The 17,869-nt window shown below is 38.8% G+C and overlaps 2 protein-coding genes across 2 annotated transcripts in view; one reads left to right on the plus strand and one right to left on the minus strand.

The window, feature by feature from the left end:
• The window catches only part of AXDND1 (axonemal dynein light chain domain containing 1), a 90,807-nt gene that overhangs the window by 22,310 nt on the left and 50,628 nt on the right, over positions 1–17,869 (plus strand). Inside the window, exons 10-11 of the mRNA XM_032393416.1 lie at positions 8,682–8,822; positions 9,500–9,604. Of these exons, the coding sequence (XP_032249307.1) occupies positions 8,682–8,822; positions 9,500–9,604 (246 nt within the window). The remainder of the gene's footprint in view (positions 1–8,681; positions 8,823–9,499; positions 9,605–17,869) is intronic.
• Positions 342–1,245, minus strand: LOC116625097 (28S ribosomal protein S35, mitochondrial-like). The gene is given in 2 exon segments (XM_032393415.1): positions 342–717; positions 719–1,245. Coding segments are annotated over 2 exon segments (867 nt in total). The 3' UTR covers positions 342–377.

Below are 17,869 nucleotides of genomic sequence, written 5' to 3' on the forward strand. Positions count from 1 at the left end.
ATCTCTTTAGCTGCATCTATTCTAAAACCCATCTTTTGAGTTTTATAATTCAGTAATTATACTTCTCACCTACGAGTTTTCTGTTGGTTTGTTTCCATATCTGTCTTATCATAGTTAATATGCTTTATATTGCTTATTCATTTATAGATTCAGTCTTTCATTTCTCATACATTTTGTGTATAGTTTTATATTTTAAATCTCATACTTCTAATATATGAAGACTATTAGTGTCTAAAATTACTGTTTGTTGTTTCCTCTGAGTCTCATTTGTGATGATTTATTTATTTATTGGCAAATTTTTCAAATTTATATAAAATGAGATAATGATTACAGATATATCATAAAATTAACAAATCAAGGAGATTTTTCTAAATAAATCACATTAGATTTAATAGTTTCTTCACTGATTCTTTGTACTGAGAAAGGGTATTTTCATTGTCCCCCTCGTTCTTAAGACTAACAACAGACTTTTTGTATTCTTCAACTTCTTTTGTAGCAAGGAGCTCTTCTTTATTTACTTCCAGATTTTTCTCAGCAACTTTCATTTGGAGAAGTGTTTCCAGGATATTTTTTTCAGAGGAGCTATTGTTCCATACATACTCTTCCATGTCTGCTTCAGTCTTATCTTTCTCCCGTTCTTTGGTTTTCCAAGACTCATGGTATAAAACTGTTAGCAGATACATTGCATAATCATAATTCTGTCTCTTTAAAGGGCACCCTTAAGGTTACTACTCGTGCTTTGGGGTTTCGAATAGATGGTGCGGCTGAAACATAATCAGTTGTGTCAATTTCAATGGGAAAATGCTTCTCGCATTTCTCATCACTGTCCAGTGCAGCTGGCCACTCAGTGCAGAAATCTTTAAGAGCTTCACAGTGCTTTTTAATTGCTACAGGAGTTAAATGCAGATAATTGGGTATCTTTAAAAGTTCTAGATTTCCCTCCTTTGCCTTGGGCACCCCCCTTTTTACTGGATAACCCATTCGAATGGGAAGAGGTACAGCAGACGGTTTAAATGGTGCTGCAACAGGATCAACACTAGGCCAGTCTTGGTCAATGGTCATTTTCTCTGTCCTAGGAGGTAGTGCCTTTCTTCTCAGTGGTCTTTCATATCTGGATGTTCTGTCTGCTGTACGCGGGCTTGGTATCGCAGAGCGGGTGGCCAGAGACACAGAGGTACAGAAGGCACGCGGGGTCCTGGGCCCTGGTGGCAGGGCCAGCCATGCGGGGAGCGCAGCGGCCGCCATGGCTGCAAAGACGGCAAGGCGGATGGGACAAGCACAGTCGGGAGTCAGGGGCGGGTCTGTGTGATGATTTATTTAGATGAGTATTTTGCAGTATTTGCTTTTATAGGTAACATTTGGCTAATCTTAATCATGAAATCCTCAGGCTGTAAATCATGGATGCTTCCTGAAGAGAGGATTTGCATTTTCTTCCTTCTGGAATCCTGGCTTCATGCAGTAGTTCAATACTCAGGTCTCCTACTTTGAAGCTGGTCCAAGGCTTAGTCTTGGACCCAGTGTTGGTTTTTTTTTTTTTATTTATTGGGCGCCTGGGTGGCTCAGTCAGTTAGGCACCAGCCTTTGGCTCAGATCGTGATTCCAGGGTCCTGGGATCAAGCCCCACATTGGGCTCCTTGCTTGGTGGGGAGCCTGCTTCTCCCTCTCCCGCTCCACCTGCTATGCTCCCTCTCTGTCAAAGATTTATTTGTACTTTTGTACAAATATTTGTACTCTCTCCGTACAAATATATATTTTTAAAGATTTTATTTATTCATTTGACAGAGAGAGAGAGATAGTGAGAGCAGGAACACAAGCAGGGGAGCCCGATCCCAGGACCCCAGGATCATGACCTGAGCCGAAGGCAGACACTTAAGGACTGAGCCACCCAGGCGCCCCCTCTCTGTACAAATATTTATTTGACAGAGAGAGCACAAGTGGGGGTGGGAGGGGCAGAGAGAGAGGGAGAGGGAGAAACAGACTCCCTGGGAGCCTGGATGCACGGCTTGATCCCAGGACCCTGGGATCATGACCTGAGCTGAAGGCAGCTTAACCAACTGGGCCACCCAGGTACCCATCAGTGTTGGTCTTTTTAAAAAATTTATTTATTTTTAATTGAAGTATAGTTGACTACAATATTATATTAGTGTCAGATGTACAACATAGTGATTTGACACTATGTACATTATGAGATATTCTCCATGATAAGTCACCATAAAGTTAATACAATATTTTTGACTATATTCCCTATGCTGTACTTTACATCCTCATGATTTATTGTATAACTGGGAGTTTATACCTCTTAGTCCCCTTCAACTGTTTTGCCTAGCCCTTTACACCTTCCCCTCTGGCAACCATCAATTTGTTCTCTGTATTTATGAGTCTGTTTCTGTTTTCTTTGTTTTGTTTTTTAGATTCTACATATAAGTGAAGTCAAATGGTATTTGTCTTTCTCTGTCTGACTTATGTCACTTAGCATAATACCCTTTAGGTCTAGTCATATCACAAATAGCAAGATTTCTTTTTTTATTGACTGAATAATATTCTGTTGTATCCATTCATTTATTGATGGATACTTAGGTTGCTTCTGTATTTTGGTTACTGTAAATACTGCTGCGATAAACATAAGAGCACATATATCTTTTCAAATTAGTGTTTGCATGTTCTTCAGGTAAATACTCAGAAGTGGAATTACCAAATCATCTGGTATTTTTATTTTTAATTTTTTGAGGAACCTCCATATTATTTTCATAGTGCTGCACCAATTTACATTCTCCCCAACAGGGCACGAAGGTTCCTTTTTCTCCACATCCACACCAACACTTGTTATTTTGGGTCTTTTTGATTTTAGCCATTCTGACAGGTGTGAGGTGATATCTCATTGTGGTTTTGATGTGCATTTCCCTGATAATTTAGTGATGTTGAACATCTTTTCATGTGCTTGTTGGCCATCTGTATGTATTTTTTGGAAAAGGGTTTATTCATGTCTTCTGCCCATTTTTATTTATTTTTATTTATTTATTTTTAAAGATTTATTTATTTATTTGAGAGAGAGAGCACGTGCACGAGCACACGAGCGGGGAGGGGAGGGAGAAGCAGGCTCCCCGAGAGCAGGGAGCCTGATGCAGGGCTGGATTCCAGGACCCTGGGATCATGACCTGAGCTGAAGGCAGATGCTTTACTGACTGAGCCAGCCAGGCGCCCCTTCTGCCCATTTTAAAATCAGATTATTTTATTGGTGTTAAGTTGTATGATTTCTCTATATATTTTGGATAATAGCTCCTTACTGGGTATGTCATTTGCAAATATCTCCCATTCAGTAGATTGTCTTTTGTTTCATTGATGGTTTCTGTCACTGTGCAAAAGCTTTTTATTTTGGTATAGTCCCACTTGTTTATTTTTGCTTTTGTTGCTTTTCCTGAAGAGATAGATCCAAACAAATATTGCTAAGACTGATGTCAGAGAGATTATGGCCTATTTTTTTTTTTTTTTTAGGAGTTTTATGGTTTTAGGGCTCACATTTAAGTCTTTAATCCATTTTGACTTTATTTTTGTATATGGTATAAGAAAGTGGTCTACTTTCATTCCTTTGCTTATGTTTGTCCAGTTTTCTCAATACTATTTAACAAAGAGACTGTCTTTTCCCCATTGTATAATCTTGCTTCCTTTGTCATAGATTAATTGACTGTATAAATGTGGGTTTATTTCTGGGCTCTCTGTTTTATTCCATTGATCTTTGTGTCTATTTTTGTGCTAGTACCACACTGTTCTGATTACCAATGAACTGTAGTATAGTTTGAAATCTGGGAGTGTGATACCTTCAGCTTTGTTCTGCTTTCTCAAGATTGCTTTGGCTATTCAGGGTCCTTCAAGGTTCCATATGAATTTAGGATAATTCTAGTTCTGTAAAAAACGTTGTTAGCATTTTTAAAAAGATTTTATTTATTTGACAGAGAGAGACACAGCGAGAGAGGGAACACAAACAGGGAGAGTGGGAGAGGGAGAAGCAGGCTCCGCTGAGCAGGGAGCCCAACGCAGGGCTCGATCCAAGGACCCTGGGATCATGACCTGAGCTGAAGGCAGATGCCTAACGACTTAGCCACCCAGGAGCCCCTGTTGTTAGTATTTTGATAGAAATTTCATTGAACCTGTAGATTGCTTTGGGCAGTATGGACATTTTATTTTATTTTATTTATTTTTAAAGGTTTTATTTATTTATTTGACAGAGAAAGACACAGTGAGAGAGGGAACACAAGCAGGAGGAGTGGGAGAGGGAGAAGCAGACCTCCCGCCGAGCAGGGAGCCCAATGCGGGGCTCGATCCCAGGACCCTGGGATCATTACCTGAGCCGAAGGCAGACGCCCAATGACTGAGACACCCAGGCGCCCCAGTGTGGACATTTTAATGATATTAATTCTTTCAATCCATGAGCAGGGTATATCTTTCAATTTGTTTATGTTACCTTTAATTTCTTTCATCAATATCTTGTAGTTTTCAGAGTATAGGTCTTCCACCTCCTTGGTAAAATTTATTCCTAGGTATTTTATTATTTTTGGTGCAATTGTAAATGGGATTGTTTTCTTAATTTCTCTTTCTGCTAGCTTATTAGTATATAAAAACAACATATTTCTGTATATTAATTTTATATCCTGCAAATTTACTGAATTCATTTATTCTAATAGTTTTTTGGTGGAGTCTTTAGGGTTTTCTATATATAGTATTATGTCATCTGCAAATAGTGAATTTTATTTCTTCCTTACTAATTTGGTTGCCTTTTATTTTTGTTTCTTGTCTATTGCTGTGGCTAGGACTTCTAGTACTGTGTTGAATAAAAGTGGCAAGAGTAAACACACTTGTCTTGTTACTGATCTTAAAGAAAAGCTTTCACCTTTTCACCACTGACTATGTTAGCTGTGGGTTTGTCACAGGTAGCCATTATTATATTGAGTTTTGTTCCCTCTGTATCACTTTGTTGAGGGTTTTTATCATGAATGGATGTTGAATTTGCCAAATGATTTTTCTGCATTTAATGAGATGACCATATGGTTTTTATTCTCCATTTTGTTAATGTGGTGTATCACACTGATTTGTGGGTATTGACCCATCCTTGCATCCTTGGAATAAATTGCAGTTGATTGTGGTGAATGATCCTTTAAATGTATTATTGAATTCAGTTTGCTAATATTTTGTTGAGGATTTTTGCATCTTTGTTCATTAGGGATATTGGCTTCTAATTTTCTTTTCTTTTCCTCCCTTCCCTTCCCTTCCCTTCCCTTCCTTTTTTTTGCGGTGTCTTTGGTTTTGCTATCAGGGTAGTGCTGTCCTTATAGAATGAATTTGAAACAATTCTTCCTTTTCTGTTTTTTGGAATAGTTTGAGAATAGATATTAAGTCTTCTTTAAATGTTTGGTAGAATTTACATTTGTAGCAGTCTGGTCCTGACTTCTGTTGGTTTTGAGAGTTTTTTGTTTATTGATTCAATTTAATTACTAGTAATTCATCTGTTTAGATTTTCTATTTCTTCCTGATTCATTCTGGGAAGATTGTATGTTTTTAGGAATTTATCCATTTCTTCTAGGTTGTTGAATTTGTTGGTAAATAAATTGCTGTATCCCCTTTATCATTATGTAATGCTGTTCTTTGTCTCTTGTTATGTTTGTTGTTCTAAAGTCTATTTTGTGCGATATAATTATTGCTACCCCAGGTTTTTTATTTCCATTTGCATGGAATATGGTTTTCTATCCCTTCACTCATTTTGCATATGTCTTTATATTTAAAGTGAGTCTCTTGTAGGCAGCATATAGGAATCTTATTTATTTTTATCCATTTAATTACCTTATGTCTTTTGACCTTTAGTCCATTTACATTTAAATTAATTATTGATAAGTTTATACTTACTGCAATTTTGTTGATTGTTTCTGGTTCTTTTTTTTTTTTTAATATTTTATTTATTTGTCAGAGAGAATGAGAGAGTGAGAGAGGCAGGCAGAGGGAGAAGCAGATTCCCTGGTGAGCAAGGAGCCCTATATGGGACTCAATCCCAGGACCCTGGGATCATGACCCGAGCCAAAGGCAGATGCTTAACCGACTGAACCACCCAGGCATCCCGGTTCTTTGTTTTTTTAAGATTTTATTTTTATTTCCATACTTAACATGAGGCTTGAACTTACAACCCCAAGATCAAGAGTTGCATGCTTACTGACTGAGCCAGCCAGGCACCCCTCTGGTTCTTTTTATAATTCTTCTCTGTCCCTTTCTTCTCTGGCGATTTGATGATTTTTTTTAGTATTATGCTTGGATTCCTTTCTCTTTCTGATTTCTTGTGTATTTGTTATAGGTTTTTGGTTTGTGGTTATCATGAGGTTTATCTATAACACCCTATGTATTTAACAGTCTATTTATTTATTTATTTATTTAAGAGAGAGTGTGCATGTGCATCTGTGCAGGGGAGGGGCAGAGGGAGAGGGAGAGAGAGAATCTTAGGCAGGCTTCATGCCCAGCACAGAGCCTGACACGGGGCTCAATCTCATGACCCTGAGATCATGACCTGTGGTTACCATGAGGTTTATATATAACACCCTTTGTATTTAACTGTCTGATTTATTTATTTATTTATTTGAGAGAGAGCACGTGTCATGCATGAGAGCAGGGGCAGGGCAGGAGTCACTCTGGAGGAGTGTCTGTCCTAGCTGAGGCTACCTGCTGGGCATGACAGGACACTAGAGGCTTTGGAAGACACAGTTGCCAGGGTGGGCAGGTTGGGCAGGATGGGTCTGCAAGGGGATGCTGGGATGGGTCCATAGGTGCAAACAAGGTAAATGGAGAGTGTCAGAACTGGCATCCACCAGTGTTAGGCCATCTAGGCTGAAGGAAGGCTAAATAAATAAATAAATAAATAAATAAATAAATAGTGCTTACCAGCACTTTTTTTCCTGGAGAAATTTCCTATAGATCCCTGTCCCTCCATCACACACCCTAAAATTTGTCAGTAAATCTCCTTCACTCCAGCCCAGGTGCTTTTCAAACTGCTGCCTTTGTGTTGGGTCTCAGAGTGAGGGTTACTATGTGGCAGCCCTTTAAGAACAGAATCTCGGTTCCTATAACCCTCTGGCTCCCCTGGAGTAAGCCCTGCTGATTTTCAAAGCCAGATGTTATGGGAGCTCATCTTCCCAGTGCAGATCCCCAGGGCAAGGGTTGCCCAGTGTGGGGCTTGAACCCCTTGCTCTTCAGTGTGGAACCTCCACACCTGTGATATCCCTCCTGCTTGTGGGTCTCTGCATCAGGGGTTTAGTTCTTGATTGCATCTCTGCCCCTCCTACCCTTCTTCATGTAGATTTTTATTTATATCTTTGGCTGTGGAAGTACTGTTCTGCTAGTGTTCTAGTCTTAGAGTAAGGTGTACTGTACGTAATTGCAGCCTTGGTGTGTCCAGGGGAGGATGTGAGTTCAGAATCTTCCTACTCTGCCATCTTACCCTTTCTGCCCAATGTTGTTATTTTCACTGGGGCAACCATGACCTTGGGTTTGCCTGGTGAATACTGATTACCATTTCCCACTCCATTCTTAGTATATTGTATCTTATTTATTGTTTTTGTTTGTCGCCCCTAGAGACTTCTGTTGTTTTCCTGCAAGCCCAGTAATGCTTCAGAAAGTATGCTCTGTCATGGATCTAGTTGTATTGTAATAAGAAGACCCTTCAGAGTATTTTGTCCTTGTATTTCCAGGAGGGAAGTCTTAAAGAATTGATACTTCCTAGTGTATGAACTACATACCAAACTGATAAACTCTCTGTAATTCTAGGCGTTTAAGCAAGGTCTGGGTAATTCTTTCTGTTATGGGTGAGAGATTAAACTAAATGACCAGGGGCGCCTGGGTGGCTCAGATGGTTAAGCGTCTGCCTTTGGCTCAGGTCATGATACCAGAGTCCTGGGATCCAGCCCCGTGTCAGGCTCCCTCCTTGGTGGGGAGCCTGCTTCTCCCTCTCCCTCTGCCTGCAGCTCCCCCTGCTTGCACTCTCTCTCTCTAACAAATAAATAAATAAAATCTTTAAAAAAAAAAAAAAACTAAATGACGATTCCAACTCAAAGATATTATAATTCAGTGGTCTCAGGCTTAGGATATAACACCAGGATCAATTTTAATACAAATGCTGCTCAGTATGGTATTTGTAATTTATCATTTGTGATCACTTCCAAATATTTGGTTTTATTCAGACTGAAAGAAATGACTTCTTTGAATTTAGGGTCTTTATTCATTTTTGAACAGTTGGTGTCTTTTTGGGTTTAAACAACTTGAGAAAAATGGCTTTATTCATGAATTCAACTATTATAAAAAATCCCATTCTATATAAATACATAAGACATGGTTTCTATCCTCATAGAATTTATAATTTAGAAGAAGAAATAAAAGAAGTCCTCATTTTGTTTTACATCTCAGACATTATATTCCAAATGATTATGACTCTGGTTAAAATCCTCCACAGTTCTTTTGCTTGCGTGAGCATGGCAGGAATATACATATTAGATTCCTTTCTTTTCCTATCTTGTTCATCTTGCATATCTTTTATGAGTATCTACTATTTCTTTCCCTAACATTACTTTTTCTTTCATATATTTTCTCGCTCTTTTTTCCTTTTCTTTCTTTTTTTTTTTTTGCATGATAACCTTGTTTTCTTTCTCATGCAGAGAGCGGTATGTACAAATGCTTGACCAAATTGCCCGGCAGATGATTGATTTCTACAAAGACTTGGTAACTCAGCGAATGATGGACCAGCGCATTTTAGAAGAACTGTACAATTTTAAGAATGTTATTGAAGAACTGACCAGGTAAAATCTGTGATTATCTTAAATACAAAACACAAGTCAAAACTGTGACTCTAAAGAGAAGAAAAAACAGGAAAAGTAGAATGGTTAAAAGTGAGGACTCTTTTTCTTTTTGGGGGTTTAGGAAGAGACAGAAAGGACTGGGTTACACAGGTTAACACGAAACTAGGGCTCCGTGTATGTTTGATAGGGAAGCGATTCCTGTTCTCCTTCTAGGACTGAGATGTTGATCTTAGTCATGTTTACAGAGTAGTGCCATGATTACGGATATTAAGGTTTAAATCCCAAAGAGGATAAGTGTTATATAGCAATCAAGGTTAGTGATGCTCTAATCTGTGCCAAGATGATTCGTGGCAAGAATGAAGAGGGTAAGATAGGCATGTCAGAGGGTAGGATAGAGCAGCCTGCTGGCCTTGCCTGTTAGCATCTGCCTTCTCTCTATTCGAGAGATCTCTCACATCATCTTTCTGCCCTTTCTAGCCAACCAGATTCCATTGCCAAGCCTGACAGAATTCCATCCAAATGGACACTAGATTTCTTGATTTGGCTTATAAGGTATAAAAACTAGGAAGAGATTTACACATAACTGAGAAGATTCCTGAGTATAAATCGGATTTTCTGGGTAGAAACTTTTTGGAACTCTTCAACTATGAATATAAAATTTCTTTGCTTTATTTCAGGGAGCTGTGTCTGGTTCGGGCTCATGATATGAAATTAACAAAGGAAGCAGAGAAAGCCCACAAGGATTTGGCACAAGCTCTTTTAGATGCTGAAAAGAATGCTAGGTGAGTTACCAGATGTTAGCCATTATGTCATACGTGCTTCACACCTTATTTGAAGAAACAAAATTTTATAGAAACATTTGAAGTTTTTTATTACAACAGTGCCTGGAGGAGTTAATATATGTACAAGAAACTTTTAATAAACATATTTATTAACTCCTCCGGGCACTGTTTAATACACATCTCATAAATGTCTTCTTGTGTGAATTTTCCAGGGGTGTATCCCTAGAAGTGGAGTTACTGGGTCATAGGCCATGCATGGCCTTGTCTTGCCAGGATGTTGCCAAATGCTCTACAAAGTAGTCGGACCAGTATATCCTCTCATCAGTGTATGAGATTTCCCTTTTGTCCATATCTTTTATCAGTCTGATGGGTATGAAAAGGTATCTGGTTTTTGTTTGTGTTTTCCTAATTAGTAGTGTGAGTCTAGTTCTTTTTTAGATTTTAATAAATCCACTACGATCCTAATGCTTTTATCCTATTTTAGGGGTTAGCAAACTTTTCCTGTGAAGGGTCAGGTGGTAAGATGTGGTTTCTGATGCAACTATCAATCAACTCTGCCTTTGTAATGTGTGCTACTGTAGTGTAAAAGAAGGCAAGGGCAATACCAGAACATGGCTGTGTTCCAATAAAACTTTATTTATTGACACTGAAATTTGAAGGTATAAACATTTTCACGTGTCACAAAATATTGTTATCCTATTGCTTTTTTAACCATTAAAAATATAAAAAGTAAAATATGTAAAAAACTAAAAATCTAAAATTCTTAGCTTATGTTCTATACAAAACACAAGTGGTGGGTTGTAAACCCACAGGCTGTAATTTGCTGACCTTTATTCTATTTCATTTTCAGTTAGAGTTATAATTACTAGGAAGCTCTTGGGTATATATCAAATGACATATCTGATTGTATTTTTAATTTTTCTTATTTAATTGATTAAAAATAATATACTATCATAGAAGCATTATATGTGCCTTGTAAGTAGAAAATACAAACAAGCAAAAATGAATTAAAAATATCCGTTTCACCACCCATAGATTACTGCTATACATGCCTTAGTGTATATCCTTTTTTCCCTATGTATATGTGCACACATGCATTGTTTTAAATTGTACTGTATATACTGTTATACAGCCTGTTTTTTTTTTTTTCAGTCAACAGTCTCTACCTGTTTCAGTAAAGTTTCACTTCACAAATTACCCAGGTCATATTCAAATTTTCCCAATTATTCCCAAAATGTATTTTACATTGGGTTGTCCAAACAAGTATCCAATCTAGGGCCACACATGTACCCTGTTTTATGATCCTTTTAATTCAGCATAGTCTTCTGCTTTTTTAAAAAATGTGTTGAAGAGTAACTGTATTTTTTTAAAATGTCAAGAAAAACACAAATGTATACAAAATCTAAATTCAGAGATATCTTACTTTTATTCTATTTTATTCCTTACTAGAATGAGAAGGGTACCTTGATCATTTTTTGTGCACTGAATATACTACTGTTTTCTGTAGATGATTCACCCTTCTTGTCTTAGCAGAAAACTATTCTATACTTTGTCTTCTATCCTCATTCCTCTAATAGTATCTCTCCATCCTTTTTCTGAGCTGATGACCTTTCTTTCTAAAAAGCAGAAGTAAACGGAAGAGAACTCCAGCTCTCACCCCTACATCTACCCACCTGCCTGCATCTGTGCTCATCTGATACTCATGCCCATCTTTTACTGTGGACCAATTGTCTCTTTCTTTCTAAGGCCAATCTTCCCATTTGTGTACTATTCCATCATCTCATACCTACTCAAGATATTTTCAGCAAATATTCCCTATTTCTCCCATATCAATTTTTCCCTCTTTTCCTGATTAGTCCCATTAGTATACAAATATGCTATAAGTACTCCCATCTCAAAAACAGCCAAAAAACAAAAAGACTCCTAAGTCTCTTAGGACCGCATGCGTATCCCCTTCTAGCTCTGGCCGTATTTCCTCCCCACCCCCGCTGCTTATAGTAATCTTCTTCAAAAAGTTGTCATATTCATTGTCTACTCCTGGTCCTCTCTTTGTCACTTGAACCCACTCCAATCAGGCTTTCACTCCCCCCACCCGACCAAAGTGCACTTGTCAAAGTCACCAGTGACTTTCATGTTGCTAAATCTAAAGTTCGCTTCTCAATTCTCCTTTAACTTGACTTACCGGCCGCATTTATCAGAACTCATCACTTGCTCTTGCATGAAGCAATGTCTTTCAGTATATCACACTCTCCTAGTTTCCTCCTCCTTTACTATCTGCTCTTTCTTACTGATATCCCTTGCAGATTCCTTTTCTTTTCACCAATTTCTATTTTTTTTTTAAGATTTTATTTATTTATTTGACAGAGAGAGACACAGCCAGAGAGAGAACACACGCAGGGGGAGTGGGAGGGAGAAGTGGGCTCCCCACAGAGCAGGGAGTCCGATGCGGGGCCCGATCCCAGGACGCTGGGATCATGACCTGTGCCAAAGGCAAACGCTCAATGACTGAGCCACCCAGGCGCCCCTCACCAATTTCTAAATGGTAGAGTGTGCATTCCATGGATCTTTTCTGTATCTATATTCACTGATGAAATCTCTTCAGTTTCCTGGCTTTCAATGTCATCAACCTGTATACTCTCAGCTCACAAATATGTATCTACGCCCTTCTCCACAAATTTGTACGCCCAGTTTCAATCTTCTCTTTGAATTCCAGACTTACATATTCCACGGCCTCAACACTTCTCTTAGCTGCCTAACATTCCCAAACCGAATTCCTGTTCTTTTCCCCAAAACTACTTCTCCCACACTCATCTCATTTCAGTTAATGGCAACTCCATCCTTCCAGTTTCTGGGGCCAAAACTCTTGGAGTCCTTCTTGATCCCTTTCTTTCTCTCACATCTCACCTTTCTCTGTGGCAGAGTCGGTCACCTTTCACTACATATGCCGAGTCCTCCTCACTTCCGTCCTGCCATCTGCATCTCTTGGCTGCGGTGTTGCGGTAACCTCGGAGTCACCTTTTTATTTCTGCGTGTACACCGCGGTAGGCTGTCCTCCACACACCAGCCAAGATTGTTGTCGAAAACTGACCTCTGGGCTCCGGAGCCAAAATACGACACGAAGACGGAGTTTGGGGATAAAGAGGAACAATAGTTTTATTACTTTGCCAGGCAAAGGAGGCCGGAGCAGGCTAATGCCTTCAAAACTGCAGACCTGCCCCGGGTAAAAGGCTGAGGGTTTTATAGGAAAATGCAGGTTCTGGGCGGTTTCACTAGGAATCTGGTATGTGCTGCCAGCCACGTTCCTCATGTCTTCAAGGTGGTCTCGTGACTGATGCTTGTGCCGGCCATGAGTCTGGTTACTAGGTATCAACATCCATACCAAGTTCCTGGAACAGAGGATCCCACAGAAGCACAAGTGAATGGGGGAGGGGGCTTCAAGAATGAGGAAGAGAAAAATTTGTTCAACTTGGAGTCAAACCTTGCTGAAACATTAGTATGTCCATCTTAATTTCCATCCGTCTTTACAGTTCTATGTGGTTTCAGTATGATCTATTAAAATTTGACTCCAATAATGTCATTTCTCTGCTCAAAATTCTGTAGTAGCTCCCCATCTTAGAGTAAAGGGCAATGTTTTTAAAAAATGGTTTACAAGACTCATCCTACCGGGATTTCTCTGACTTCTCCTACTTTATTCAGACTTGCGGCCTTTGTGCTGTTCTTGAACATACCAGACAGGCTCCCACTTGGGGCCTGGAATCCTCTTCTCCCTCCCCACCCCCAGAGAGCTGCTAGCTTCCTCCCTCCTTCCTTTGGACCTTTGCTCATCCCCCTCCATTTAAAGCACAATATATTTTGTGCTCTCAATCTCCTTTCCCTGATGATTTTTATCTATTGCACTGTCACTACTTTGTATGTTTTAGTTTTTTATTTGTTGATTATCTCTTCCAACTAAACTTTATAAGGGCAAAGTTTTGTTTTGTTTTGTTTTGAATAGTGCCTGGCATATAGTAGGCACTAAACAGATATTTGTTGAATGAATTAATAAAAATAAGTTAGAACTTCTTTTGTGCTAATGTCCATTATAAGAACATCTAAAACCAGAGAGAAAGGGAAGGAAATGGAGAAAGTCTGAAGTAGGATGGGTTTTGTGTGTGTGTGTGATTAGAAATTTTTACTAATTTTTTTTTTTTTTTTTTTTTAAAGATTTTATTTATTCGACAGAGAGAAAGACAGCCAGAGAGGGAACACAAGCAGGGGGAGTGGGAGAGGGAGAAGCAGGCTTCCCGCGGAGCAGGGAGCCCGATGCGGGGCTCGATCCCAGGACCCTGGGACCATGACCTGAGCCGAAGGCAGATGCTTAACGACTGAGCCACCCAGGCGCCCCTGTATTTTTTATATAAATGAGATCAAACTGAATATATAATTTTACCATTTGGGTTATCTCATGTTACAAACATGAAAAATTTTCCCATGTACCAAAATACTAACAACAACAAGATCTTTAATTAGTTGCAGAGCATTTTCATCATAGAGCTATATCATATATTTATCATATATATCATAATCAGATGAGGTTATTTCTGAATTTTTTTCCTTTGCTATTATAAGCAAGGGTCATTGATTCTCTTTTTAAAATCACTGTCTGGGGTGCCTGGGTGGCTCAATCAGTTAAGTGTCCAACTCTTGATCTCAGCTTAGGTATTGATCTTGGTGTTGTGATTTCAGGTCCTGCATTGGGCTCTATGATGGGTGTGGAGCCTATCTGGAAAAAAAAAAAATAAGCGTCTTACTTTCAGGTAGTAATGTGTACAAATTGTAAGGGTATATAACTTGTTGAATTTTCATATGTGTATTCACCTATGTGACACCTGGGGTGATTAATTTTTATTAGATATTCTGGACACGTGGAAGTCTCCAAAAAGAAGCCTTTCAAGAACTGATGCTGGTGGTTCTTGGCTTTCACCAAAATTAGAAGAATTCTATGTCACAGGCCTTTAATTCTTAAAAAAAAAAAAAAAATATATATATATATATATATATACACACACATATATATATTTATTTAAATATAATTAATTAACATATAGTGTATTAGTTTCAGAGATAGAGTTCAGTGATTCATCAGTTGTATATAACAGCCAGTGTTCATTACATCACATGCCCTCCTTAATGTTCATCACCCAGTTACCCCATCCCCACAACCACTCCCCTTCTGCAACCCTCAGTTTGTTTCCTATGATTAACAGTCTCTTATGGTTTGTCTCCCTCTCTGGTTTCATCTTGTTTTATTTTTCCCTCCCTTCCTCTATGCTCCTTTGTTTTGTTTCTCAAATTCCATATATGAGTGAAATCATAGGATAATTGTCTTTCTCTGATTGACTTATTTCGCTTAGCATAATACCCTCTAGTTCCATCTATGTTGTTGCAAATGGCAAAATTTCATTTTTTGATGGCTGCATAATAGTCCATTGTATATATACATATATACCACATCTTTTTTTTTTTGTTTTTAAGATTTTGTTTATTTATTTGAGAGAGAGAGAATGAGAGACAGAGAGCATGAGAGGGAAGAGGATCAGAGGGAGAAGCAGACCCCCCGCTGAGCAGGGAGCCCGATGCGGGACTCGATCCTGGGACTCCAGGATCATGACCTGAGCCGAAGGCAGTCGCTTAACCAACTGAGCCACCCAGGCGCCCCTATACCACATCTTTTTTATCCATTCATCTGTCAATGGACATCTGGGCTCTTTCCATAGTTTGGCTATTGTGGACATTGCTGCTATAAACATTGGGAGGCAGGTGCCCCTTCGGATCACTACATTTGTATCTTTGGGGTAAATACCCAGTAGTACAATTGCTGGGTCATAGGGTAGCTCTATTTTCAACTTTTTGAGGAACCTCCATACTGTTTTCTAGAGTGGCTGCACCAGCTTGCATTCCCACCAACAGTGTAGGAGGGTTCCCCTTTCTCAGCATCCTCGCCAATGTTTATGGTTTCCTGAGTTGTTCATTTTAGCCATTCTGACTAGTGTGAGGTGGTATCTCATTGTGGTTTTAATTAGTATTTCCCTGATGCCGAGCAATGTTGGGCATTTTTTTTTTAAAGATTTTATTTATTTATTTGACAGAGAGAGACACAGCGAGAGAGGAAACACTAGCAGGGGGAGTGGGAGAGGGAGAAGCAGGCTTCCCACTGAGCAGGTAGCCCAATGCGGGGCTTGATCCCAGGACCCTGGGATCGTGACCTGAGCCGAAGGCAGACGCCTAATGACTGAGCCACCCAGGCACCCCAATGTTGGGCATTTTTTCATGTGTCTGTTGGCCATTTTGATGTCTTCTTTGGAGAAATTTCTGTTCATGTCTTCTGCCCATTTCTTGATTGGATTATTTGTTCTTTGCGTGTTGAGTTTGATAAGTTCTTTATAGATTTTGGATACTAGCCCTTTATCTGATAAGGCATTTGCAAATATTTTCTCCCATTCTGTCAGTTGTCTTGATTTTGTCAACTGTTTCCTTTACTGTACAAAAGCTTTTTATCTTGATGAACTACCAGTAGTTCATTTTTGCCTTTGTTTCTCTTGCCTTTGGAGACGCGTCTAGCAACAAGTTGCTGTGGCCAAGGTCACAGAGATTGCTGCCTGTGTTCTCCTCTAGGATTTTGATGGATTCCTGTCTCACATTTAGGTCTTTCAACCATTTTGAGTCTATTTTTGTGTATGGTGTAAGGAAATGGTTCAGTTTCCTTCTCCTGTATGTGGCTGTCCAGTTTTCCCAACACCATTTGTTGAAGAGACTGTCTTTTTTCCATTGGATAGTCTTTATTGCTTTGTCAAAGATGAGTTGACCATAGAGTTGAGGGTCCATTTCTGGGCTCTCTATTCTGTTCCATTGATCTATGTGTCTGTTTCTGTGCCAGTACCATACTGTCTTGATGATGACAGCTTCGTAATAGAGCTTGAAGTCCAGAATTGTGATGCCACCAGCTTTGGTTTTCTTTTTCAACATTCCTTTGGCTATTTGGGCTCTTTTCTGGTTCCATACAAATTTTACGATTATTAGTTCCAGCTCTGTGAAAAAAACTTGATGGTATTTTGATAGGGATTGCATTGAATATATAGATTGCTCTGGGAAGCATAGACATTTTAACAATATTTGTTCTTGGGGCACCTGGGTGGTTCAGTTGGTTAAGTGTCTGCCTTCGGCTCAGGTCATGATCCCAGGGTCCTGGGATCGAGCCCCATGTCAGGCTCCCTGGTCAGCAGGGAGCCTGCTTCTCCCTCTGCCTCTCCCCACCCCCACGTCCCCCGCTCATGCTTGTGTGCACGTGCTCTCTCTCTCAAATAAATCTCAAATAAATAAAATCTTAAAAAAAAAAAAACCCACAATATTTGTTCTTCCAATCCATGAGCATGGAACGTTTTTCCATTTCTTTGTGTCTTCCTCAATTTCTTTGATGAGTATTCTATAGTTTTCTGAGTACAGATCCTTTGCCTCTTTGGTGAGGTTTATTCCTAGGTGTCTTATGGTTTTTGGTGCAATTGTAAATGGGATCAACTCCTTAATTTTTCTTTCTTCTGTCTCATTGTTAGTGTATAGAAGTGCAACTGATTTCTGTGCATTGATTTTATATCCTGCCACTTTGCTGAATTCCTGTAACGGGCCTTTAATTCTTGTAGCAAAGTTAATATTCCTTGGGAGGAGGTGTTTCAAATGGCTTGTGAAATGCTACCCCTTTACAACTTCTTTGTTTGTATTCAATCTCAGAAGCACTTTTAATTCTAATTTAATTCTAAGTTTCAGTTTAAGTTGGAAGGAAAAGGTATGTTCTGGTAAACATGAAGAAAAGATAGTTAAGAAAAAGGTACTTACTTGATTATACTTAATCTTTAGTTGGTTGGTAGAGAATTTCTTTAAATCATATTAATTATATATAATTTAAAAGTATAGTGGCTCATAATTACTGGGCTTTGTGTCTTTAATAAAGAATCCTAATTCTATTTTGTATTCAGATTTTTAAAATTAGATATACTGCTGTTATTCTATTGCAATACCATGTTGTGAAAATTCTAGTGAATAAACAATATGAAGAAAAGCATTTAGAGCAAGGAACAATATATTGAATTTTTTACTTTAAGACTTTTGTAAGATTTATACATGAAATGTGACTATTTTTTCTTCTATTTCACTGGGTACCAGCAATTATGCCATAATTACTTTATGATGAATTTTAAAAGAACAAATTGCCTATTTTAGAACAAAGTTGTT

The sequence above is a fragment of the Phoca vitulina genome, unplaced genomic scaffold, assembly GCF_004348235.1.
Source record: "Phoca vitulina isolate PV1807 unplaced genomic scaffold, GSC_HSeal_1.0 scaffold73, whole genome shotgun sequence".
Taxonomy (NCBI): Eukaryota; Metazoa; Chordata; class Mammalia; order Carnivora; family Phocidae; genus Phoca; species Phoca vitulina.